The sequence below is a fragment of the Pygocentrus nattereri genome, chromosome 15, assembly GCF_015220715.1.
Source record: "Pygocentrus nattereri isolate fPygNat1 chromosome 15, fPygNat1.pri, whole genome shotgun sequence".
Lineage (NCBI taxonomy): Eukaryota > Metazoa > Chordata > Actinopteri > Characiformes > Serrasalmidae > Pygocentrus > Pygocentrus nattereri.
In genome coordinates this window covers 35,984,386-36,009,864 of record NC_051225.1, presented here as the reverse complement: position 1 = coordinate 36,009,864, position 25,479 = coordinate 35,984,386, and the positions used below count along the sequence as shown (strand labels likewise).

The 25,479-nt window shown below is 40.6% G+C and overlaps 1 protein-coding gene across 8 annotated transcripts in view; it reads right to left on the bottom strand.

Annotated features, from left to right (window-relative positions):
• The window catches only part of arnt2 (aryl-hydrocarbon receptor nuclear translocator 2), a 157,649-nt gene that overhangs the window by 112,485 nt on the left and 19,685 nt on the right, over nt 1-25,479 (bottom strand). For 5 of the 8 annotated variants that reach the window (XM_017699567.2, XM_017699566.2, XM_017699568.2 and 2 more), the window contains exons 2-6: nt 24,939-25,047; nt 15,740-15,787; nt 13,090-13,134; nt 7,580-7,793; nt 4,876-5,089 (exon numbers count right to left, since the gene is read on the bottom strand). In XM_017699567.2, coding sequence (XP_017555056.1) covers nt 4,876-5,089; nt 7,580-7,793; nt 13,090-13,134; nt 15,740-15,787; nt 24,939-25,047 — 630 coding nt within the window. The remainder of the gene's footprint in view (nt 1-4,875; nt 5,090-7,579; nt 7,794-13,089; nt 13,135-15,739; nt 15,788-24,938; nt 25,048-25,479) is intronic. The other 3 variants (XM_017699572.2, XM_017699570.2, XM_017699571.2) reach the window with 1 other exon arrangement.

Sequence of the window (25,479 nt, the reverse complement as noted above, 5' to 3'; positions counted from 1 at the left end):
TCTTCTTAGACCTGAACGGATTCCTCAAAGTCCATCACCGCTGATCTAAAACGCTTCAATGAGGACTTCTGTGAAATATCTCTGTCTGCTCCCGATGACTGATGCTGTGCGCCAGGAAACAAGAAACCAGGAACAGAGTCATACGTTACGGTGCTCAAGATGATCTCTGATTAGCCGCAATGCATCAGGAGGACACTGACTGAGCGTCTACGCCCGAGTCTTATTTTAATTTAAACCTTAATTACGGACATTCAGACACAACTGGGCCACCAAAAATAATCACCATCAAATATAATCAACTGTGACTTCCATTTGGCAGAGGAGCGATATTTCGGAAAACGTGAATGGACAGAGCAGCCCGGTCAGTGAAAAACAAAACAAAAGGGAACGGCAGCCAAAAAGCCGCGTTGACTTTTGTTTGTGGATGAGTCGTTTAATTGAATTTCACAGCGAGTGCTCGGCTCGAATCTCGGCAACAAATGAAATTAACCAGCCTTCACGTCATCTCTGGTGTTCAAGGATATATCGTAAGGATTATGCAGTCAGGATTACGCAGCTCTTCCCAGATCTTCTCTCCCGCCGATGTTAGGGAAACTGTGATGGAATGACTTTCCACAGCCAAAATACTTCACCAGTAAACAGAGCAGTCATGCCCACTTGAATGGAGGAATTTAACCCCTCGATTTTTCGTACATCTGTTGTTTTCACAAATCAAAGCCTATTTAGGCTCCGGTGCTGATTTGTGGAAAAACACAGCACCTTTTCTGAATTGCTTCCACACTAGTTTGCATCCATATATAAGCTACAGAACATAAGGTCTCCCAGTAGCCCCGCCCCCTTGTGTATAGCGACATGGTTCTTTCTATATTAAACAATACGGGATAGTCTGGCCACTTCCTGTTTCTCCTATTACATTCACCTTTATCTACCACTGTATTTGATTCATGTTATTTAAAGGGACTCTATCATTCTGCTTTTTATTTAGTTTGATTTAGTATGTAAATAAAGTTTCAATGTACGTGTCCATACATGAAAACGAAGATGCAAAACAAGCCTGTTTTGAATACACTGCTACAATGTTCTCAACAAGTGAAATCATCTTAAATTCCTACTTTGAGATAATTGTATACATATTAAAACATTATAAAACTTATTTCTAGATATTTTTACTTGCTTGAAGTAAGAAAGTAAAATTAACTCACTATATTAGCAGATATTAGTTTAGTAGCTTAAAGCAATTTCACTTAATAAAATCACTTAAAGCAAGCAAAAATGTCTAGAAATAGGTTAAATGATCTCAAAATAATCTTACAACAACATTACAATGAGGAATATTAGACATTTAGACTAGCTTTAAGATCATTTTACTTACCAATAAACCATTTTTTGCAGTGCATGTCCCCAAATCACCTGATTTACATATACCTCCCTATTTGGCCTATAGTAGTTTAGCTCCGCCCACTCATGCTGACGTTATAAGGAGTGTTTCAGCCTGACCTATTTTTTGAATTAGGCCCCTTACAGGGTAGCCAATCAGAACAGAGCTCAAAATGACAAAAGGATCAGATTTTTTTTAAAAGTCTTATCTCTTTTGTGGTGGATCTGATCTATTGATCTGAGGCTTTGGTCAGTCGTGCCAGGTTGGGGGCACGATGACGTAAAAGCAAAAAGGGGGCAAACACAAGGAAATTCTGAAATTCATGTAAATATTTCAACGTTTCTTCTTTCCACTCAATTTTTTATGACAATAATAGGATTTGTAACAAAACAAATGAACTTCAAATTAAATTTGAAAATGAATAGATTCCTGAAGGCACAGTAAATAAATCAAATCAAATTTAAAAATTAATAAATAAATATGCCCCAAAAAATCTGACAATTGAGCTGTAAAGGGCACAAAATTGACCATAAACGTTCATGATCTGTGCGCCACATTTTTAAAATGCTGTCTTCTTCATCAGATATTCTAGAAAAAGTGATGAATTCGTGATAAAAAGTGATTAACTGCAGTCCATATTACTCCAGATGCTTTTATATTGTCTTTTATCCGATCTAATCACACGGCACATGTTATGGACATAAAGTCATGAAACTGTGTCCCCTCAGGACAACTGGGCGCATGACACACCTGCCAGGAAGAGAGCAGTTTGACCAAAAAACGCCACCACGGCCAGTAATGAACAGGAGCTACTAGAGCCGGTGAGCATGGCCTCATTTGCATAATGCAAATGTGTACTTCATTTCAATCGTTAAGCACATTAGCATAACCTCATTAGAGTGAAGAGGGGAACGCGCTGCCGTGGAGGAGCAGCACTGATGCAGGTGTCTTCAGGTATGAAGGGAGCAGGACGGAGGCTGAAAGGTTTCTGCAGGTTTATACTGCCCCCTAGCGGACATGCCTGAAAGGCATGGTGATTCCTGAAGCACCGCTGATATGAATGCTGAAGCAGTCAGCGGGATTTAAGCACACAGGCACTGAGGTGTGTCAGGACGTCTGGCTGCTTATATCCCTCAGTCACATTTCATATTCTCAGGCAATAAACAACAGAGAAACAAATCGGGGGTTCCTTCGAGGTACTTCAACAGCAGGTAGCAGCTTATTGCAGTTCATCCCTGACTAATAAACGTACAGCTAAACGTATAAGGGCAGTTCAAAGCATGGGCTATGATATGATTTTATCATTATTTACTGCTCTATGGACTGTAAAAGGTCTTTATGGAGTTCAATCATCCATCACTTTAATCATAACACTCCCATTTCACTTTGCCCAGTCCAAGTCTGTCTGTAACAGAATTCTGCATTAATGTAAGTGTGACTGACCACTAAAGAGGGCAGTTAGCATTGGCACAGAGCTGCCTCATTTACATACATGTACCTATTTAGCCTACAGCAGTCGAACTCTGCTTATTTGGGTTGAAGTCATAAGGAGTGTTTCATCCCTGAGGGCTTTTTGAATGAGGGCAGCCAATCAGAACAGAGCTCATTTACACAGATCTGCCTTAAAGTCACAGTAACTAAAACAGCCTGTTTAAGAGGTAAGCAAAATGAATGATGACACATGTTACAGTCAGTCTCTCAGACTGAAAGTGACCATCTGCCCTTTAAAATGTATCTTAACCCCTTAAAATCTCAAACTTATTACACACTAAGACGTTTTATTCAGTAACTACAGGGACTTCAATGCAATGTGGCTGAGCTATTCTCAGGTTACAGAAGTGAAGTTGCCACTTTAAAGTAAGATTATTAATTAGGTCACAAAGACCTTAAAATCATTAATAAGCAGTTAAAACATAAATAAAAAGGACAACAGTGACCTGCTTGGCTAATTGCAGACCCACATTCATTTTTACTGTTAAACCTCAAAGATTTTGATGTTTACTGATCTTATTTTGGTTTCTCCATGAGTCAGCAATCAACTTCATCACTCACTCACTCATCAGACACAAGAGATCACTTTTGCTCTTTTATTCATGTGTTATAACTGCTCTTTAAAGTGTTTGTGACCTAACTAATAACCATTAACAACCTCAAATGAAACCATTCATAAGTGCTGGATAAGGGTAGTCTTATTCTAAAGTGGTACTGAAGTAATAAAAGTCTGTGCCCGCCGGTGGGCTCTGGCCATTTAAGGGGTAAAACATATTTAATATTGCATTTCGTCACGACACAACTTGATATCTCCAAAATGACAACTTTACAGCAGAAGCAAAAACTTAAACTTTGAATGGAAGTTAATGGAACAAGTTTCCCCCCCCCAAGTAGTTTTGGAGCATTTCTGTTCTCCCATCATGAGTTTTTTAATTTAATTTTGTTTTGTTTGTATCTCTACTTACCTGTTTCACTCTGCCTGTAAAGCACTTGCTTAAAAATGTATCATGTATCATAATAGCATTATATATTATGCACAATATTATATATTGCACTATATACTTATGCATTGTACATGATATTAAAGGGCCCGTATTCTACATTTTTCCACTTATAACACTTACCATAATTCCAAGACCATTTTCCAGCCTCTCTTTATCTCCTACAATTAAAGAGGCTATTTTTATTACAGTGTGTTAAGACTGACATATGTAAATGAGCTCTGTTCTGATTGGCTCCCCTCATTTTAAAAGCACAGAGCTGAAACACTCCTTATAACTTCAACTCAAATGGGCAGAGTTAAGCAGCTGTTGTCTGGATATATGTAAATCATTCCATATATACCTATTAGTTACTATTATTAGTCATTTTAAATAGTTATTTGTAGTAAATTGATTCTTTTTAGGGCGGCACGGTGGCGTGGTGGGTAGCGCTGTCGCCTCACAGCGAGGAGGGCCTGGGTTCGATTCCCCGGCCGGGCGGCCAGGGTCCTCTCTGTGTGGAGTTTGCATGTTCTCCCCGTGTCTGCGTGGGTTTCCTCCGGGTTCTCCGGTTTCCTCCCACAGTCCAAAAGACATGCAGTCAGGCCAATTGGACATGCTAAATTGCCCCTAGGTGTGAGTGTGTGAGTGACTGTCTGTGTCTGTCTGTCTGTCTGCCCTGCGATGGACTGGCGACCTGTCCAGGGTGTATCCTGCCTTTCGCCCGAAGACTGCTGGGATAGGCTCCAGCATCCCCCCGCGACCCTGACGGAGAAGCGGCTTAGAAAATGGATGGATGGATGGATGGATGATTCTTTTTAATGATTATTACTACTATTGTTTTTACTATGACTTAGTTGTTCCGCCCAATGACCACTGGGATAGGCTCCAGCACCCCCCCTCCCTGCGACCCTGAGGGAGAAGCGGCTTAGAAAATGTGTGTGTGTGTGTGTGTCTTTTTAGTTGTGTGAAATATCCCATATAGATCACAGCGACCTGAAGTGGACATTTAACAGCGCCCCTCACCGGTCATTGAGTTTTCGGAGGTGCTGAGCTGCTCTCGGAGTTTGTCCACATCGTCTGGGTGGACCTGCTCGTACAGGGTGCTGCCGAACCACTCCGACTGCGGGTGGTTCAGGACGGGCGTCACCGAGTCCGAAACATAGATCACCCGTCCCGTCTCCGCTGCAACCACAAACAGGAAACCGTCGGCTGCCTCCAGGATCAGGTGCTTCAGCTCCTGCAATAAAAAATAAATGACATTAGAGCAGCCGTCAGATTCAGTTAGCATGCAAATGCTTAAACTGATCCGCCTGATAATTACTATTCTGCTCAGTAATAACGGTGCAGCAGTGTCCTATCCTGTCCACACCAACCTCTCCGGCATGTTCCATGATCAACTTTGGCACCTTGATGTGTTCAAAGTGATTTTGAGAGCGATGCGTCTGAACTCAACAACTCACCCAATTTTACAACCTGCCAGGTCTTTCTTGTTGCATTAGAAATTACACGGGGAAATGCCAGTTTAAAAATATCTGTCATTAAATGTAGCATCATGATCAGGCTATTAAAATCAGATATAAGTGTAAGCTTAACCTGGGCACATGATATTTTATTAATTGTGAAAATCTCCACAGAGGACACACAATTTAATGCACAATTACTGTTTATTTGCTGAACTAAACGTATCGTGAAACAAGTACAAACATAAAATATGGCCTGTACAAAGATTACGGGATATTTGTATATCGGCTGTATTCATTTGCATTAAAATCTTGGAAAAAATAACAATATTAAAATGAATCCACCTTAACATCAACGTCTCGTATCTCCGGAATGACAACTTTACAGGAGAAGGAAAAACCGGACTTTAATTTTAATGTAGGTCAATGGAACCAGATGTTTTTCCAAGTACTTTTGGGTCATTTCTTTTGGTCCAGTCATCATGAAATCTACACACAATATTAAGGGCAGCGGGCATCTTTTAATTTTGTCAGAAAACTGAAAAACAACAAAAATGGAGATACAAGGTTTTCTTTCCACAGCAGCGTTGTGCACCGATCAGGAATAACATTCTGACCACCTCCTTGTTTCTATTCTCATTGTCCATTTTGTCAGCTCCACTTACTGTTTAGCTGCACTTTGTAGTTCCACAGTGACAGACTGTAGTCCATCTGTTTCTCTGATACTTAGTTAGACCCTTTTACACAAACTATATCATAAAACTGTTCAAAGCTTCTAAACCACCACATCTGGCAAATCCTGCTGGTTTCTTTGGGGTACTCTTGTCTTAGGATGTCAATTCGATGTACAGAAACAAAGCAGAAATGTTTATTTTTCAGTTCCAGTAATAATCCAGTAACATTCGGAGGGAAAAAGTACACCAATGACCGCCAATTTCAGAAGGACCAAAGATCGAGTCTCTGGACCGCTCCTGGGCTCGAAAACAGTTTTCACACATGACCAAACATATCAGACTCACAGAGCGAGACTGGTCCTGGGTCCAGAAAATAACACTCTAGTGTGAAAATGGCCTTAGGCCAAAGTTCTTAATATGGGCAAGAAGTTGACTACATGACTTTACAGTCTAAATCCAAAATACAGTACAGACTCAGACTCAGCAGACACAATGGTAATTTGTATACCCTCATCTTCATTAGTCCTGCACATCAGCTTTGGTGGAATTTTAGCCCATTCAGCTTCAGCTTTTATGTTGGAGAACTTTTATGTTATGAACTGCTTGCTTCAGGTCCTTCCACTACATTTCTATAGGATTACGGTCAACGTTTTCCAAAACATTAACTTCATTGTCTTGCTGCATGACCCACGTTCTCTTGGGTTTTTTTTTTTTTTTGCTGGAATTTGCTGGTAAAACTCAGAGTTCACTGTTCCATCAATGATGGCAAGCAGTCCTGGCCCAGATGCAGCAAAACAGGCCCAAACCATGATACTACCACCACCATGTTTCACAGATGTGATAAGGTGTTTATGCTCTCATGCATGTTTTCCTTTCTCCAAAAAAATATATATATATTTTGGTCTCATCCATCCACAAAACACTGTTCCAATAGCCTTCTGGCTTGCCCATGTGATCTTCAGCAAAGTGCAGATGGGTAGCCATGCTCTTTTGGTTGAGCAGCTGTTTTCTCCTTGCCATGCACGCCACTGTTGTTCTCCTCATGGTGGACTCACGAACGTTAACATGTGTTGTGAAGATTAGACTCTGATAGAGCCCTGTATATGGAATATTGGATCGTTTTCCTCAAAACAATAGCCAAGATACATATTTTTGATCTCATTTCTTTAATTTGGTTCTCTTTTATCTACTATTAACACTTGTGTGAAAAGTTTTGGGTCAAATATAAGCAGAAATATAGAGAATTCGAAAGTGTTCACAAACTTTCAAGCACCACTTTAAGACCTAAGGTTCAAATGCAGTATTTTTCTAAGAACAAAGCTGTTTTTCAAACACCCTTTCTGATACATTGCCACTCTGATTATTGAGTCTGGAATGCGACTTCCATTCATCAGAGCAGCAAAAAAAAGAAGAGATTTTTAAACGTTACTGGACACAACACAAAACAAAGAGAAGTCTGCCAAAAAACATGTTGACTTTAGTCTTGGGTGACTGTTTCAGCAGAACTACACAGTGAGTGCCTGGCACAGGTCTATTAGTCAACCTCCTGCTGACTATCTCTGTCCTGGGAGAGCTCTGCGGTGTCCCGCATACCTGCTCGGTGAGGAAGGAGGGTTTGTAGGCTCCGTCAGTCGACGTGTTCCCCGTGCCCCTCATGGACTTCATGTGGGAGACGGCCATGCGTAGGATGGTCAGCTTGTCGGGTTTCCTGGCCAGCGCGCTGCAGGTGGGCACCATGTCCGACAGCTCTGTGATGTACTGCGTCATCTTATTGCGTCTGCGCCGCTCGATCTCGCTATGGTTCTCTCTAAACGGAGAAATGGAAAGAAGGGCTTTTAAAAAAGCATGTAATAACATATTGACTGAAGATGACTGGAAATGCATCACTGAATATCAGGTTTCACCAGGAATTGATTCAATTGGATTCTTTTGAAATGAATCCGAATTATTTTTAAACCTAAACTGAATACACACCTTGCTATTTACAAAGTAGTGACATATAGACAATCCAAATAATACACCAAGCTTTTTAGGGGATTTAATCTCGCCAGATATGTTTACTTTGGACCAACAGATAAACATATATTACAGTGAATGTCATTAAAATCAATTATGAATGATAATTATAATATTCCAAACTCAACTTGAGCATCAATAGCATCAGATCAGAGCATTTTGACCCACTTAAAGCTATAAACCATTGTGTGGTGATGTACCCAAATATATCATATTTGATGAGGAAAATTATATGCAGACAAATTAATACGGATTTATCTAAGACGCACCGAACGACTCTTCATCACATTTCTCTGAGGATACAAAATCACAATGATTAAGCACAAAAGAATAATCACATTGACTTTACATCTAGTTACCTATGCAACATATTATTTGAATTCTATTGTAATATTCTATGATTATTATAATTAAAGGGAAATCCCACATACATTTTTTAATGCATAAATAAATCCTCATCATTTAAAGGATGTCATTCAGAGTGGTTTGTTGTGAAATACTCTCTTCTAGGGAAATTTACTGAGTGGTGGTAATAGGAACCAGACGTCCACACCCAAAAACTCCTTCACAGAAAGTTATTACATGAAACTGATGTCTGACATACTGTTTTATGATTGGTTGGGTATAAAATGTATTTTATTCCATTTATTTTAATCTAATTATGGCAGCGAGGTACATGCAGGGTGTTTTATTCCTGATTTATTCCTATTTCACCAAAATCAACAAACCCTCAGTAGACATCTGTAGGTTCACTGGTGGTTTTGATACTAAATATAATGGCTATATTTGTGTTTGTAGCCATGGTGACCCCTGGTTCCTATCACCCCCACTGTTGAGAGATTGGAACCATTTCACACCAAACCCCTCTGAATGACCAGTGGATTGAAAAATCAGCCACATTTCCCTTTAAGTAACCCAAGTACTGGCACCCCTAATTAAATAATACAGTATGGGCGAAAAGGTGTCGTTTCCCAGCACTTCAATTTCAATCTTTTTTCCATCTGTGACAGCACAGAGTCATTCTGACCCACTCGAAGTTAAATAATTAAGTGAGCTCCGATAGAGAAGACTGAACGATGTTATAAATCCTGAGTGTCAGGGCTGTTGTAATAGTCGTCACAGCGCTATAGCTCAAAGCGACAGGCCTATTTCACATGATCGCATCAGTGGGAGATAATTAAAGACTACATTAAGGGCTGCAGCCACACATGGACGCGCACACAGACAGGTATGGAGAAAAAAAAGTAAGTGAATTCTGAGTGATGAAAACACAAGTGATGAGACCTGAATAAACAGGATTTGATGAAAAAAAAGGAGATAATCCACTTTACTGTCATCTATCGACTTTTTTCCATTATTCCTTGATTAACTGCATTATTCGCGGCAGTAACATGAGATTATTCTGGACTTTTCTCTGCTGTAGACTTTCGAGGTCGAGTCTCAGACACAACTAAGCTCCAGCAGAGAAGCAGCCACTGGAAAGGACCATGAGAAGGCCCGTCAACAAGCTCAAGCCTCAAAGACATTGGGCAAGTCTTGGCACAAGGGGAAGGGTTTTAATCTTAATAAACAGGGCGGGGCTGTTCGCTACCCTTCTCTCAGTCTTGGCACAAGGGGTGGGGCTTGTCTTGACATCAAAATACGAGAGGCAGGGCCTCAAGTATGAGGGCTCGTTCCATTTACGGAATCTGGCCACTCCCTCCCTCCCTTTTTCCCTCTCTCCCTCTCTAGTTGTTTTAGAACAAGGGGTGAGGCCTGTATTGGCACAAGGGGTTATTTCTTATTGCATAGAAAGGATGCAACCTGGCCACTCCCTCCCTCCCTCGCTGCATTTTTCTATCTCTATTTAGCTGTTTTGTCTTGGCACAGGGGGCGGGGCCTGTTTTGGCACTAGGGGTGTGGTTTGTCCTGTTCCATTTATGGAAATAATGCAAATCGGGTCACTTGCTCTCTTTCTAGGCAAAAGCAGTGGGGCCTGTTGACACAATGACAAACAGGACGAACCTCGCTCCATTTAGAGAAACGATGCATTCAGGACACTCCTTCTCTGCCTCTCTAGCCGCCTTGGCACAAGGGGTGGGGTTTATCTTGGTACAATGGACGGGGCTTGTTCCATTTATGAAAATGATGTAATCTGACCCCTCTGTCTGTCTGTCTTGGTACGAGGGGTGGGGCTTGTCATGGCACAAAGCAATAAAAAGAACTGTATAATAAAAGACTAACGTTAAAGTACCAAATCCTAAAATTCTATCGGTAATCATTTCTACACCTCTCAGCTAGAAAGCGCTGAGCTGAAGTTTATCAGTGCGTGTGGAAATCAGGTTAACACACTGCAGTGAGTTCACCATGAAATATTAATGGCAGGACTCAATAATAAACGATGAATAAGACAAACGAACAAAAGTGTGTTTTTTGCCCAAATCTAATCAAAGCATCTACATTTATCTCTCATCTATCAGCGTGAAAGTGTGAACAGGAGATCACAGCTGCTTTTCTTTCCACACTGTGATGTATTTCTGAGTGGAAGGTGGCATCAGGAAGTGTCTCTGAGCTCGCTGAGCACTGTCTCCCCATGGCACAAGGGGGGGGGCACGATGTTATTGGTTTATATTATTTTTCCTGCTTGCTGATGCACAGTGAAGTCATTTAAAAGTCAGAAGATGCTTCAGAGGCTGCAAAAGTCATTACATATTGATGGAAGATTACAGGAAAAACAAGAATGCTGTCTTTTAAATCAGGGGTTCTCAACCTTTTCTACCCCAAGTCCCACCTGTTTATACACTCACCGGCCACTTTATTAGGTACATCTTGCTAGTAAAAGGTTGGACCCCCTTTTGCCTTCAGAACTGCCTTAATTCTTCATGGTAGACTTTCAACAAGGTGTTGGAAACGTTCCTCAGAGATGTTGGTTGGTTATTTGAGTTCCTGCTGCCTTTCTATCATCTGGAACCAGTCTGCCCATTCTCCTCTGACCTCTCACATCAACAAGGCATTTTCGTCCACACAACTGACCGCTCACTGGATATTTCCTCTTTTTCGGACCGTTCTCTGTAAACCCTAGAGATGGTTGTAAGTGAAAATCCCAGTAGATCAGCAGTTTCTGAAATACTCAGACCAGCCCGTCTGGCACCAACAACCACGCCACGTTCAAAGTCCCTTAAATCCCCTTTCTTCCCCGTTCTGATGCTCGGTCTGCACTTCAGCAAGTTGTATTGACCACCTCTACATGCCTAAATGCACTGAGTTACAGCCATGTGATTGGCTGATTAGCTATTTGTGTTAACAAGCAACTGAACTGTACCTAATAAAGTGGCTGGTGAGTGTAAATACAGAGAATCAGGGCCTGAAAAGGATCAGATTGTCCGTTTTTGGCTCAATCACAGGTCCCAAAGTTTGCAGCTATGTTAAAAAATGTATTTGCTGGGATGTTAAAAAATGGATGAAGAAATGTACGAGGTAGACGTGGGCTGTGGTTTGGAGCTGCAGTACATTGTGTTTTCACTGAAAACGCTCCAAAGCCTTGTTCTCTTTCGTTTGGTGGGTGTTTGTGACTCATCTGAAACAGCTAAGCCACACTCCGCTCACCAGGCTGCTGGATTAGCGTCATCACAATCAACTATAATAATAAACCTCACTTTATTTGGTAACACTTCACTTGAAGAGTGTCTTCATATCACATTCCTATCAGGTTGCATAAACACTTCACGACATGTCAATGAATGTTACTGTCACGATTGGCTCCTCCCACTCCTGCTTGTGCTTTTTTGTTTACTTTTGATCTTCCACGAGCGTTTGTTTTGGTTCTGTCCTGCCCCCTTGTTTTCTTGACTCCACCCCTGATTCGTTTCGCCTGTGTTTTGTTAAGTATTTGGACTTCAGTGTTCTTTGTCATGTCTGTCCCTCCTGCTCTTCGTATTGGCTACCTGAACCTGGACTGTCATGACCACGACCCTGGATTTGCCCTCAATAAAAGTGTCCGCCTCATCGCTCCCCAACGTTACAGTTACATCAACATTTCTAAAGTATACATGTCTCAGTAAAATGACACAGTAGTCCATATTAATATCATGTAAAACACATATGCTTTATGAATGTGATTTAAACATTGATGTTATGATGCATTTATGTAAGATGTTATGAATGTGTTATGTAGCCACCTTTCAAGTAAAGTGTCACCCTTTATTTGTGCTTCTTTTTCATCGGTTTACCAATTCGAGTTTGATGCCCAGTCACAAATATGACCCATGAGCTGAAATCAAACACATGTGTTTGTAAGGGGTCTATGCAATGAGGGTCTGTAAAGAGTGAGATGTTGAAACAGGCTGATGATGCTGACAGTACAGCGCCGACGTGCTACTACAAGAGGAAAGCAAGCCTCTGTTGCCTCATTTCAACATAGACTGTGTTCCCACCAGCAGCCAGGGTTAGCTGGGAAGTGGAAGTTCAGGTGTCTGTTGCAGACCTGAATACAGGTGGAGTTTTCACATTCATCAAAATGGAGCAGGCAGTCTGGCAGGTCCTCACCAAACAAGGTGGGTGAGAAAGCGCACTGAGAAACTTCTCCATCTCTGGCTCGCTGTCTGCACCGCGTGTTTGTGGCTGCACTGTCTCAAAATGATGTGCAGTCCTTTTATTTGTATGTATGTAGGTTATAATTTGAAAACGCCTCCTTTTAGATTCTGAATTATAAAGTCATTTTTTTTCCACTTACGTTTTTATGACGTAAAGTTCTGTTACCAGCCAACTAGGAACTACTGCCACCCTAGAGCTCAGGCCCGCAGATCACTACAGGGTGCTTCGCAGCCACAGGTTGAGAAGCCCTGTTTTAAATACGATATGATGAATTTTTTGCTTGATTTTGCAAAAAAAAATTTGATTTCACCAAAATGTCATCAAAGTGTATCTATGTGAGTAAACTGTTTGTTTATAAACCTATTGATCAAGTCACATGTGTTTTCATCACTTTGTTTCTGTTGTTTCCTCCCCCAGTGGAGGAGCTGGTGGGCTGTGGTGGGCTGGTAGAGGGGCCAGTGTCTGGCCAGGTTGAGTTCTAGCAGTCCTGTAGGACCAGCATGTGATCGCCCTACCTGGCATAACGCTCCTTATCAGCAGGAATTTGATCATCATCATACCTGAATGCAGAGAGAGAGAGAGAGAGAGAGAGAGAGAGAGAGAGAGACAGAGAGAGAGACAGAGAGAGGTGGATGAGAATGTGAAGCAATACGATTTTGACCAGCCTGCATGCTGTGACCAACATAAAAGATCTCCAGTGTTTTTATAAAAATGCTGATCTATTTTTAAAAGTATTTAACATCAAAAGACTTTTATGTAAACATGTGAAACGAAAGGATGGATTGGAAATGGATCAATGATACAAAACAGAAAAGACAACATGCAGATTTAAAGTGACTGTATCCCTATTTTGTGAATACGTATGAACTATTTAGTATATATATATTTACACACACACACCCACACACACACACACACACACACACACACACAGCAGCCACTTCATTAAAACCACCTCCTTGTTTCTACATCTTATCAGCTCCACTTACTGTATAGCTGGTCTTTGTAGTTCTACAGTTACAGACTGTAGTCCATCTGTTTCTCTGATACTCTGTTACCCTGTTCTTCAGTGGTCAGGACCCCCATGGACTCCAATAGAGCAGGTACTATTTCTGAGGTGGGTCATTCTCAGCACTGCAGTAACACTGACATGGTGGTGGTGTGTTTGTGTTGTGCTGGTATGAAAGTTTTCATACACTCTGTCCACTCACTGTCCACTCTATTTGAAGAACAGGGTAACAGAGTATCAGAGAAACAGATGGACTACAGTCTGTAACTGTAGAACTACAAAGTGCAGCTATACAGTAAGTGGAGCTGATAAGATAGACAATGAGAATAGAAACAAGGAGGTGAGCTGTACAGAATGGACGCTGAGTGTATACACAGGCGTATGTACATATTTAAAGAAATGTTTTGTTTAGTTTATAAGTTACTTTTCAAATTTAAAGATGACATTTTCTCTTTTTAACATATTGGGGATGTTTGGCTTTCGGGTGAAATTTCAGGAAGAACCTAAAATGCACTCTAACCTTTACAGGTGAACTTATTGTGACCTTCTCTAAACTTCTGAATGTCCAGCTGTTCAGTGTTTCAGTACTTTCTGCACAACCTGCTGTTCTCTAACAATACAGAACTACACCTTGTGAATGGTACAGTGACCAGCCCATGCTACTTGAATAACATTAATCCTGTCGTTGTGCCTCTGCATGAACAACACAGGCCTCATTTCATCTTCATGGACGACGACGCTCCAGCTCATCGAGGTGGCATCATTAGGGAACGGCTGCTGGAGACTGCGGTACCTCAAATGGAGCTGCCTGCACTTTCTCCAGACCTGAATCCCATAGAAAACCTACAGGATCGGCTGAGTCGCCGTGTAGAGGCTCGTAACTCTGTACCCCAGAACTTCAATGACCTGAGGGCCGCCCTTCAAGAAGAGTGGGACGCCGTGCCTCAGCAGACAATGAGTAAACTTGTGAACAGCATGAGACGTCGTTGTCAAGCTGGAATTGATGCTCAAGGGCGCATGACGAGATTTTTTGTTGGGGTAACATTACACCCAGCACTGCTGTTGACTTTGGTTTCAGTAAATAGTTGGAGATGAGGAAATCAACATCGCATGCTTCTACTTAAAAGCCCTACTTTCATGATATAATATCACTGTAGCGTGAGCTTCTTACGTTTTCCATCAATTTCACCTGAAAGCAAATATCCCTAACTTTTTGTGGGCGGTGATTTTATATATATATGCCATGACTTTTACACATGCATGTTTTCCATTATATTTTTTATAATATATAATATTTTAAATTCAAATCAGTAGTAATTGTGTAAATGTAATTTGATCATGGGTTTCCAAACTTTTGCTCACTGCTGCGTGTATATATTGTACTGTTTCAATAATAATTTTAATAATAAAAAGTTTTCTTTGTTATAATTTCACTATCCTAAATATTTACTCTTTTCAGTCCCTTTCAGTTTTTGCCGTAATGCTTGGGTACACTGTAAATGAGGGCCTCTCTCTACCCTGAGTGGTCTTAATTTCCCACTTGAAGTAGAGTTTTTACTCTTTAAAACTCAACTTTTTAATTTTTAATCTAAAAAGGTTTTTCTACAGATATCAGACTTGTTATGCACTCTGAGCAAACTGAGATCCTGCATTATTAATGAAGACTACGCGGCTGTGTCTGACTTCTACTGCAAGGGGAGATACAATGTTGGTGTGATTTCTCGTCTGGCCAGCAGAGGGCACTGTCTCCACTCCGGCGCTAGAGCCAGGGCCGTGAGCTGTGGTCAGCGGAGGAAATAATGGATACACGTCCTTTAAAGAGAACATGGACTGAAAGGAAACCACAGGTTGAGGAAAACAAACAAACAAACAAACAAACAAACGTGAGAAAATGTCCTGAAATGGCAAACGCTGTGGAGACACACGCTCAAACAGTGCCGGAGAGCTTCAAATCAAACTGCTCGAAAAGTGCAAATGTGAAACAATAAGGACAAGACTTATGATTTATGGTCTGAATGTGATGCCGCTGCTGGATATTCTTTAATAAACATGTTCTTTTTACAGAAGATCTGTTCTACGTAAACACAAAGGCACTAATCATACAATTCTGGAAAGACCACAATTTTAAAAACACGATGGCACATGAAAATTCTAACCTTGAAAATTTGCTCGGTCCTTCTCCGTCTTCATCATCAAAGTCCATCCTGCGGAGGAATGATTACATGTTTATGTAAGTATCAGACAAAACCCAAAACAGTCTTATATTCACAATATATGTCAGAAGGTTTGCAGACATATCCAGAGCTTCTTCTGAAATAAAGGGTGTTAACAGAGTCTGCAGTTACAGCCTCTGCTCTTCTGGGAAGGCTTTACACTAGATGTTGGAACACTGCTGTGAGGATTTCATTGAGCGTTAGAGAGGTCAGGCGAAGATGTTGGATGGTCAGTTCTGGATCACTCTGACTCATCCCAAAGGAAGTGGATGGAGCTCCATCACTCCAGAGAACGCAGTTCCACTGCTCCACAGACCTGGGGGAATTTGTACCCCTCTAGCTCACGCTTGCCACTGGGCATGGTAACTTTAGGCTCCTATGCAGCTAGTCCAGAGCAACCCATTCTATCGGTTAATGGTTTTCTATGGAGATTATACAAGCTGTGTCAGCAATGGGTCCAACTTTTATGGGAATCCCAGCATTTTTTTAAAGATTTGCATAATGAAATGGTTAAAAGGTACAGAAAGTCAGTCTAAATGGCTTAATGAGAAAAGCTTTGCTCTAGAGAAACTTGACACACTGGTGGTGATAGGAACCAGACATCTAAAGAATGTAATGCCTGATGTCTGAGACATTGTTTGATGAGTTTTGAGAAGGTTTTGGTTGTAAAACGTATTTTTTTAAAACTGGTTCCATAGTGGAGACACACACAGGGTGTTGTAAAGAAAATAAATAAAGAAAATAAATAAAACTTTTATGACGTTTTATGATTTTATCATCACCAACATTACATATAACAACTCAGAAGACGTGTGTAGGTTCACTGGTGGTGTTGGATAGTAAATAAAATGGCTATATTTGTGTTGTAGACATGGCGACGTCTGGATCCTATCACCACGACCGTAAAGAGGTCTGGACCATCTCACACCAAGCCCCTCTGAATCACTCTGTTCACCTCTTGACAGTCAAATTACGGAGACATTTTATAAAATTGGTGGAATTTCTGTTTAACTGGTCATTTTTGTAACTGAAATGAAGCAAAGCAAAAAAAAAAAACACCCAATTGCTACTTCATAGGAACTTTTCACCATTTTTTCAAAATTCTTCCATAATTCAGTTTTTGAGATTTAAATGTCATAAAGTCATTGACAATTCTGGCTCAGCTTCTCCAGATTAGAATGCCTTTGTTTACACCTTAACCACTGATGTATGCATGAAATTAGTAAGATCTGTGGAACTGCCCTTCAAACTACTAAGCACACTTCTTGGGTTAAGCTGAGCATCAAACCTGTGGAGCTGCAGACCGACACTGTCCACCACCACGGTCAACAGGTCTGAGTGATATATAATTGAGGAGAGTGAGAAGTGTTTCAGATGTCTCCTCCAGAAGAAGGTCACCACACCGTGGCCGTGATAAGTCTGCTGGTTCTATCAGGTCTAATCCACACACACAGCACAACACATTCAGATACACAAGGCCTCTCACTTAATCGCCTCCAGTGCCGGGTGATGCCAAAGCTTCCTCTTCTGCCAAGACTATGGTTTAACCATAAATACCCCTAAACAATTCAGAGCTCAGAACGCGCTTTCAAGTCTGCCAGTTCTCACGCGCTGGTCGTGAGTCTCACGCAATTCCATCTACTCTCACGCTCTCATGCCACACTCAACATTTCTCACATATTTTACTAAATCTGAATTTCTCTTGATGTTCCTACTACTGCTTAGTTCTCACTGATTAGAAATGGCAACGGTCGCTTGCCTGAATACCAGAGACAGAGATCACGCTAGCCTGTGCGTGAACTAAATGCACTCGTGAGTGAGACTTGGTCAATAAACTGAACACGACAAATAACAAGAGCAACGTTCATGACTACACACAGCAACATCCATCCATCCATCCATCCATCCATTTTCTAAGCCGCTTCTCCGGTTGGGGGGGGTGCTGGAGCCTATCCCAGCAGTCTTCGGGCGAAAGGCAGGATACACCCTGGACAGGTCGCCAGTCCATCGCAGGGCAGACAGCAACACAGTTTAACAAAAGGTCTGCGGTTCTTAAACAAGCTGAACAATAAGCAGCGAAATCTGCACTCTGGAAGTCAGCTTTAGCCTGTAGCATAGCACTGCCACAGAAAAAGACATCAAATTTACTCAAATTCCTTTTCGCTTCTTTAGTTTGACAGTGGAGTTTGAGGCTAAGCGGCCAAGTACTGTAACAGAAGCTTAAGTAATTAGCATGGGGCTAACTGCATGCCTTCAGCATCATATGCTTTCCTCAAACCACGTGTTGGTGTTCAGCAGAGCTGGACGAAGTACACAAATCATGTACTTGAGTTAAAGTAGAGAAGTAAAATATAACTTCAGTAAAAGTAGAAGTTCCTCCCTTTAGACCTCCACTTGAGTGAAAGTACTAAAGTATTTCCCTTCAAATGTACTTAAGTATAAAGTAAAAGTACTAAAAGAGTAATTCTGGCTCTGATCTGGTCCTGTTATCATTTTTATAACCAGACTGGCTTCATGAACTCATTTCAGGTGAAAGTCCTCCAGCGTCTCTCTTGGTAAACCAGTCTTTTAATAGAACGTCATTAATTAGTGACGCTGACGTCTATTAAAATGATCATAGGCGCAAAACACTGAAGGTAAACAGTTTCCATCAGGGAGAACCGAGTGGCTCTGAAATCACTTTTTACACACAAGCAAAGTTTCAGTTTCAGATTTATTTACAACTTAGTTCCAAGTTTAAGTTGAATAAAAACTGGCTTTAAACTCAGGATCACAGATGAGCTCCTTTACTATGTTGATCTGTAGGCGTCTGTTCATAAACATAAACCAGCCCAAACTAATTTACTATAAAATGAAATGGTGTTTGTAGAAATTCAGAAAAAAGCCGCGTCAGTCTCGACTGCATATGTGGACATATTTCTATATTGAGCTCTATTTACACAAAGTTAGGTTAGTTCATCATTTATGTTGAACAGACTCTCCCAAAGTTTTACGCTGCTGCGCTGACGTTGAACCGCGTGCTGCACTGGGTCGGTATGACCAACAGGTCAAAACCAGCTCTAAACAAAGTGACCGCTGGGCCCTGATTGGTGCTCTGGCTTTGCGCTTCTTTCGTTTTGACATGTTACGTTTTTATACACACAGAAACCAAAAGGAACGACAGATTTCTCAAAATGTAGGAGGAAAAAGTCGGATATTAGACTCTGAAATGTAGTGGAGTGAAAGTAAAAAGTCACCCAAAATGGAAAAACTTAAGTACAGATACACAAAAAAACTACTTAAGTACAGTAACGAATTACATTTACTCAGTTACTGTCCACCACTCGTGTTCAGTAATCTCTAATACAGTTATTTGTGTTGCTTCTGTCACTGTATAACACCATGACAACGCTAAAAACAGTATCAGAAGTCACTTTTAAGACAGCAAGCTGATATTACTTGTTAGCAACACAACAGCTTATCTGTGACACTTTAGCTTACTTCTAAACTAATTATCTTCAAGCTAATTTTATTTGCTAGCTGCATTAGCTCTATTAGCCTCGTAGCTTCACTGCAAAACTACAAAACTTTGGACGCCAAGCGTTTTGGCTGACTGGCTACATGTTCCTGAGGAAACACTGCAAAAAATGAGACAGTGGCAAGTGAAATTAGTGTAAAAGTAGCTTATATAGCTAATATTTCTCATCTTGAGACTGGCGTAAGAACATTATAAGCACATTCAACTTACCTCTAAAGTAATTTTCCAATGGCAGATAATTTTACTTGTATCAAGTCATGAAACAAGCAAAATTGATCTGCCAATAAAATAAAACTATTTCTCTGGATAAAATTACTTTTTAAAAAATCTAGAAAGTTGAAGAATCTTATAATATTCTTATGACAATCATGTAACGAGACATATTAGATATATTGACTAGATTTAAGCTGATTCCATTTGCCAATACATCACATACTGCAGTGAAAACTCGATTTGTCACTAAAATATAGATGTGAAATTAGATTTTTCACTAAAATATTGCTTAAAAACACACATTTTCTTTGCTTTTTTGAAATAAAAGAGTATGTGAAGTGTGTGAACATTAAAACGTACCATACTTCCCAGTCCATTCAGTGTTTATTTGAAAAACTAAGCTGCAAAAACAGGCCGTGTTGAATTCAATGTTTTTGTGATATCACAAAAAAACTGGCTCCACCCATTCACACTAAAGTTATAATGAATGTTTTAAAACTGTGATGCTTTTTGAATGAGGCAACCAATCAGAACAGAACTCATTTACATACAGCAGTCTTAAAGGCACAGTGACAAAAACAGTCTGCTTAACTGTAAGGAAAAAATATAGACTGGAAAATGGTCATTATAACAGCTTTTGGTATGTAACCAAACACGAATGACGTAAGTGAACCTCAGTGAGATAAAAAATAATTCATTCAGTACTTTAAGGGTCCTTTAAGAGGCCATGGAGTCATTTTCTCTCAAAGAAACATAGTGAGGTATACAGTGACGTTCATAGAGGGTTATTCTGTGGGGACTATGTTATGCTGGGAGGACAGAGAGACAGGGATGAGTTGCTGAAGAGCAGTGAGTGGGCAGCTGAAGTGTGCTATCCATGGTAGCGGATGGCATGAGTGAATGACGTGCGCGTGAATAACGCAATAGCCATTAAAAAGCAGCAGTTCAGAGTGAACAGGACGTTCTGAGAGAAATTCGCCTCAGGTTGGTACACCGCGTGTCGAGGCACAACACAAAGATTTCAGATGTTTTCTCACTGCGGCCGATCTCACCGTATCGGTCAGTGCGCATGGAAACACTTCCACATTTACAGAAATTAAAGGGGAACTCCACCAATCTTTCATACGGCTCTGTGTATCATAAGTGGCAATCATTGGGGTCCAAGGACCATTTGACATGTCATACCAATAGAACACCAATGAAATTTAAAATGACCTTCATTCATTAATATATGTTGGGTCTCAAAAGGAAGTGTTTGCCAAATTTCGTACACACTGACCTTCTGATAAATGCAATTTAAAACAGAATTTTCTTACTTTTTTGGGTATTTGTGAAGTTGTTCATTCAATAATTACACAGCAGTTACCCCTGTACACTGTTTCAGTAGACATAAGAATTGTCATGCTAAAATCACTAAAATTTCCCACTCTGCCACAGAGAGGCAGCTTTGGAACTTGTCACCTTTTCACTATTCATAATTGTCTATAATTGCGCTTGTCTATTTCGTGTTAGTCCTGCAAAGCTGTAAAGAATTATTCATTTAGAATTAATCGATGATGGCATTTCCAAAGTATCTGTATAATTATATGGTTATGATGTAAACCGAGTCATTCAGAGTGGTTTGGTGTGAAACAGTACATTCAAGTGAGACTTACCAATTCAGAATTGTTTACAGTGGTGGTGACAGGAACCAGACAGCCACCTCTAAAAGCTCCCTCAAAGAAGTTATTACATGAAATGGAATTGGTTGGTTAGTGTAGTGGTTAACACCTTTGCCTTCTATGCTGTAGACTGGGGTTCAATCCCTGACCAGGGCAAGCCCCCTACACTATACCAATAAGAGTCCTTGGGCAAGACTCCTAACACTCCCTTCGCCTACCTGTGTAAAAATGATCAAATTGTAAGTCGCTCTGGATAAGAGCGTCAGCCAAATGCTGTAAATGTAAATATAAATGAAATGGTTGTGATTGCACTGCCTGATGCCTGAGACACTGTATGTCGGTAGTTTTGAAAAGGTTTTGACATATTGATATAAAATATGTATTTCATGTCATATTTACAGAGGAGAGCTACACTTATGCTGTTGTGAGGCCAAATACTGCAAAAATTAATTTATTACTATTTTACCTTCACCAGCTTACATATAAAAATTCACAAGTGGTTTCAATTCAATTATAAAGGCGTATGGCTTGAAAGTATCCAACTAAACTTTTTCATTTGTTTCAATGAGCTACAAGTGAGAAATAACACCAATAATCAAGCCATGCATTTACTGCATTAAGTAATAAAGTGGAATAATTTGTGAGAAATACACTGCACACTGTCACTGAGGCAAAACAGACAGTCAAAACATTACAATCAGCCCAGTGGAGTGAGTGGAGGGTAAGCAACTGGCACCATCTGGAAGCACTGCATTTCCAAATGGTGCCAGTCACATTTCCATATTGTATCTTTTGCCCAGCAGTCAGACCAAGAAAAAGAAACAAATAGTCAAACAAAGCAACACTAAAGACTGTATGGCATATGAAGCATGTGGACTACTACGTAATGGGTCTCTGGATACAAACTTATGACTAAAGGACCAAATAAAAATGCTCTTTCAAACGGTCTCATCTTAAAGTTTAAATGACTTCAATAAAGAGAAGCACTTTACGATGTCTTTTAAGGGACTGATCCGCCCTGAGCTCATTTGAAAGTTTCTGATGAGGACCCATTTCAGTTCATGCCATCACAGCAAATGCGTCACTGTCTGAAACGGAAGACGTTAGAGGGGCATTCTGGCCTGCGGGTGCGCTGCAGGTCTGATCTCAGAGGAAAAATCAAAGGAAACAAAGAGAATTACAAATCAGGTCCTTTGTACTGCTGCTGTGCTGTACAGAAGCTAAGGACCTGCTGGTCACAGATCAGTTCAGCTTCACAGCCTCATGAGACGGAGTGGACCTCTGGTTCTGGATCAGAAGTCCGCTGTACAGCCGTTCTTCAATTAAAGGAACAGTTCACTCAAAAATACCATTTACACTCTTTTTCCCCCTTTACCATAAACATAATCAATCAGCCACGACACGTTTGGTGCATGAGGTTCTTTCATTTTGAACCGACGCTATTAAGCTGTAGCAGAGCTCAAAAAATTTAAGGTGACTTTTATTGGAAAATGAGGCGTTTTGGTAGAGTAAGAAAGTCCTTCATCAGGGGTGTCTCTAATGAATCCATAGCCTGTACTTCTTCTTCTTCTTCTTCTTCTTTCGGCTGCTCCATCTTGCCCTATCCACTGCCTCCTCTACTTTTAAACCAACCATCTCCATGTCCACCTTCACTACATCCATAAACCTTCTCTGAGGTCTACCTCTTCTCCTTCTACCCGGCAGCTCCATCTCCAACATTCTTTGCCCAATATATCCACTATTCCTCCTCAACACATGTCCAAACCATCTCAACCTGGCCTCTCTGGCTTTATCTCCAAACTGCTCCACCTTCACTGTCCCTCTGATCTGCTCATTTCTAATCTTGTCCATCCTTGTCACTCCCAAGGAAAATCCATAGCCTGTACTAACCCCTTAAAAGGCAAGGGCTCGCCATTACACACTTCTATAACCTAAGAATATCTCAACCAGTTTGCCCTGAAGTTCCTGTAGTTACTGAGTAATAAGAATAACATTTTTAAGGGGTTAAAGAATTTTAAAAATGTTCCCCGTTTTCCCTCTGACCTTGAATGTAGCCGATCAGCCATGGCATGTTTAGTAACTGTAGCTAACAATTAACGTAATCTTAAACCCCACCAATTACCATGGTGCTAATTTCATTCCTAAGTTAAAGCTATACTATGTTAGATTTTGGGGATTTGGAGACCTCTCAGATAGAAACGTGCAACTGTACACATCGTGCAGAAGATCGTCCTGCAGCGTGGGATGTGCTCGGGACCCCTCCGCTGAGTACATGAACCTAACTAATGAACGAGTATTCAAAGAGAACTCGGTGAAAACTTGGTGAAGGACGCGTCTTCAGACGATGGGAGTGAATCATCTACCATTGTCATCATATCTTCATGGGACCTAAATATCGACCTTCTTTTTGAACCTGTGTGTGTGACATCGAAACAGAGCTGTATGACATAAAGTGAAAAACCTATAACCTTTAAATGGTTATTTGAGGCTTTACAGGGTGACTCACAGCAGCGTACAGTCACTATATTTTAGCCTGCCTTTATTTGATTCACTCAGTCTTTAAGTTTGAACTAAACAAATGACATAGTGCCGCTTTAAACCTAAATTCAGTGCTTTTAAGCCTGCCAGTCAGTCTGTGAGTAAAACAGAGCACTCGTCAAGATGTTTTTAGCCATATCTGGTGCTGTTTAGATTTACAGTCTGTCTAACAAGCAGCAGTTATTCACTTGATTCAATTAAAGTTGGTGGAAACAGCGGAAGAGGAATTGTTTATTGCCTCCTGTACACTGAAGCCTTACTGCAACCCACAAACAGTGTAGAAGAACATTAATAAACGTCAACAGCTCTCAGCTTCTCCAGACGAGAGAAATCCACATGCATCAATGTAATATATAACAAAAAAAGGATCAATGGTATCTACATTTATTCATACATGAAACATTAGATGGTGGGTGGAGGTTTAATCCTCCAGATTAAACTCTGCTGATTTTTCAGTTTCATTGACATTTAAAATCAGTCAGAGTGGTTTGATGTAAAATGGATCATTAAAGAGAAATGTATCGATTCCTTTACAGTGGTGGTGACAGGAACTGGGGCTTATAATGTCTACAAATGTGGGCATTTTTATTTACTATTTTATTTACTACATATGTCTTCGGAGTTGATGTATGTAATGTTGCTGATGGTAAAATAGTGACAAATCTAAAACAAATCGTTTTGCTGAGGATGATTTTGCCCAACAACACCACCTCTCAACTGTGAATATGGTTTAACAGCTTATTTAAACTACCATCAAGCAATGTCTCCAACATCAGGCAGCATAAACATAACCTTTTCTTATAGAAGGGCTTTTAGAGGCATTAGACTCTTCAGATGTTTGGTTCCTATCCCCCACCACTGTCAACAACTTGAACAGAGCATTTCACATCAAACTAGTCGGAATGACTCTGTTTACATCTTAACCATATAACTGTGCAGCAAGTTTGGAAACTGGTGAACACAAAGTAGACAAGAGCAGACATGAAAACTCATGAGCAGTGAAAAGGTTTGAGTAAAGAACTTCAAGGAACAACACAATTTTATCATTAATTGATATCATATCATTATCAACAAGCCTGGAGAAAAAAAACTAATTAATAAAAACATGTAAATATATATATATATATATATATATATATATATATATATATATATATACAAATAATATTTAATCTAACATTTATATTTATGGTCAGAGAGAGACATCACTCACCCTGCTGATCTCCTCTTGCCCCCTCGTCCTGGCATGGTGCCCGCCATCCTGACCTGACCCGCCACAGCACCCGCCATAGCCACTGGCCCGGGCAGATCCGTGCCCATTTCTGAAAAACAACAAAACACACTCAGCATTAAACAACAACAGCTGTCTGTGTGCTCAGTCACGCGTACTGAGAGATATAACATTCATACACACACACAAACTGACTGATGTGTGTTACAGCACTTTCTCACAACGCCACCCGCTAATGCACCCCTAGAACCCTGAAATCAGCCAAACAAAAGCAGTCAAACCAACAAACAAAGCTATTCCACACTAATGTGTAGGCAGTGTTTCCCACACAGCTTTCTAAAAGGGCAGCGTATGAGCAGATGCTCCACAACACAACACCAACCATACAGGCAGAAGAAGAACACAAACAGACGAGTTTTGCTCCAAACATGCAATTCACTGCTGAAATTTTGGCTGATGTGTTTGCTATTGTGAATACACTGTGTGAATGCGGCTGCTGCACCTGAATCCTAACGTAGAAGCA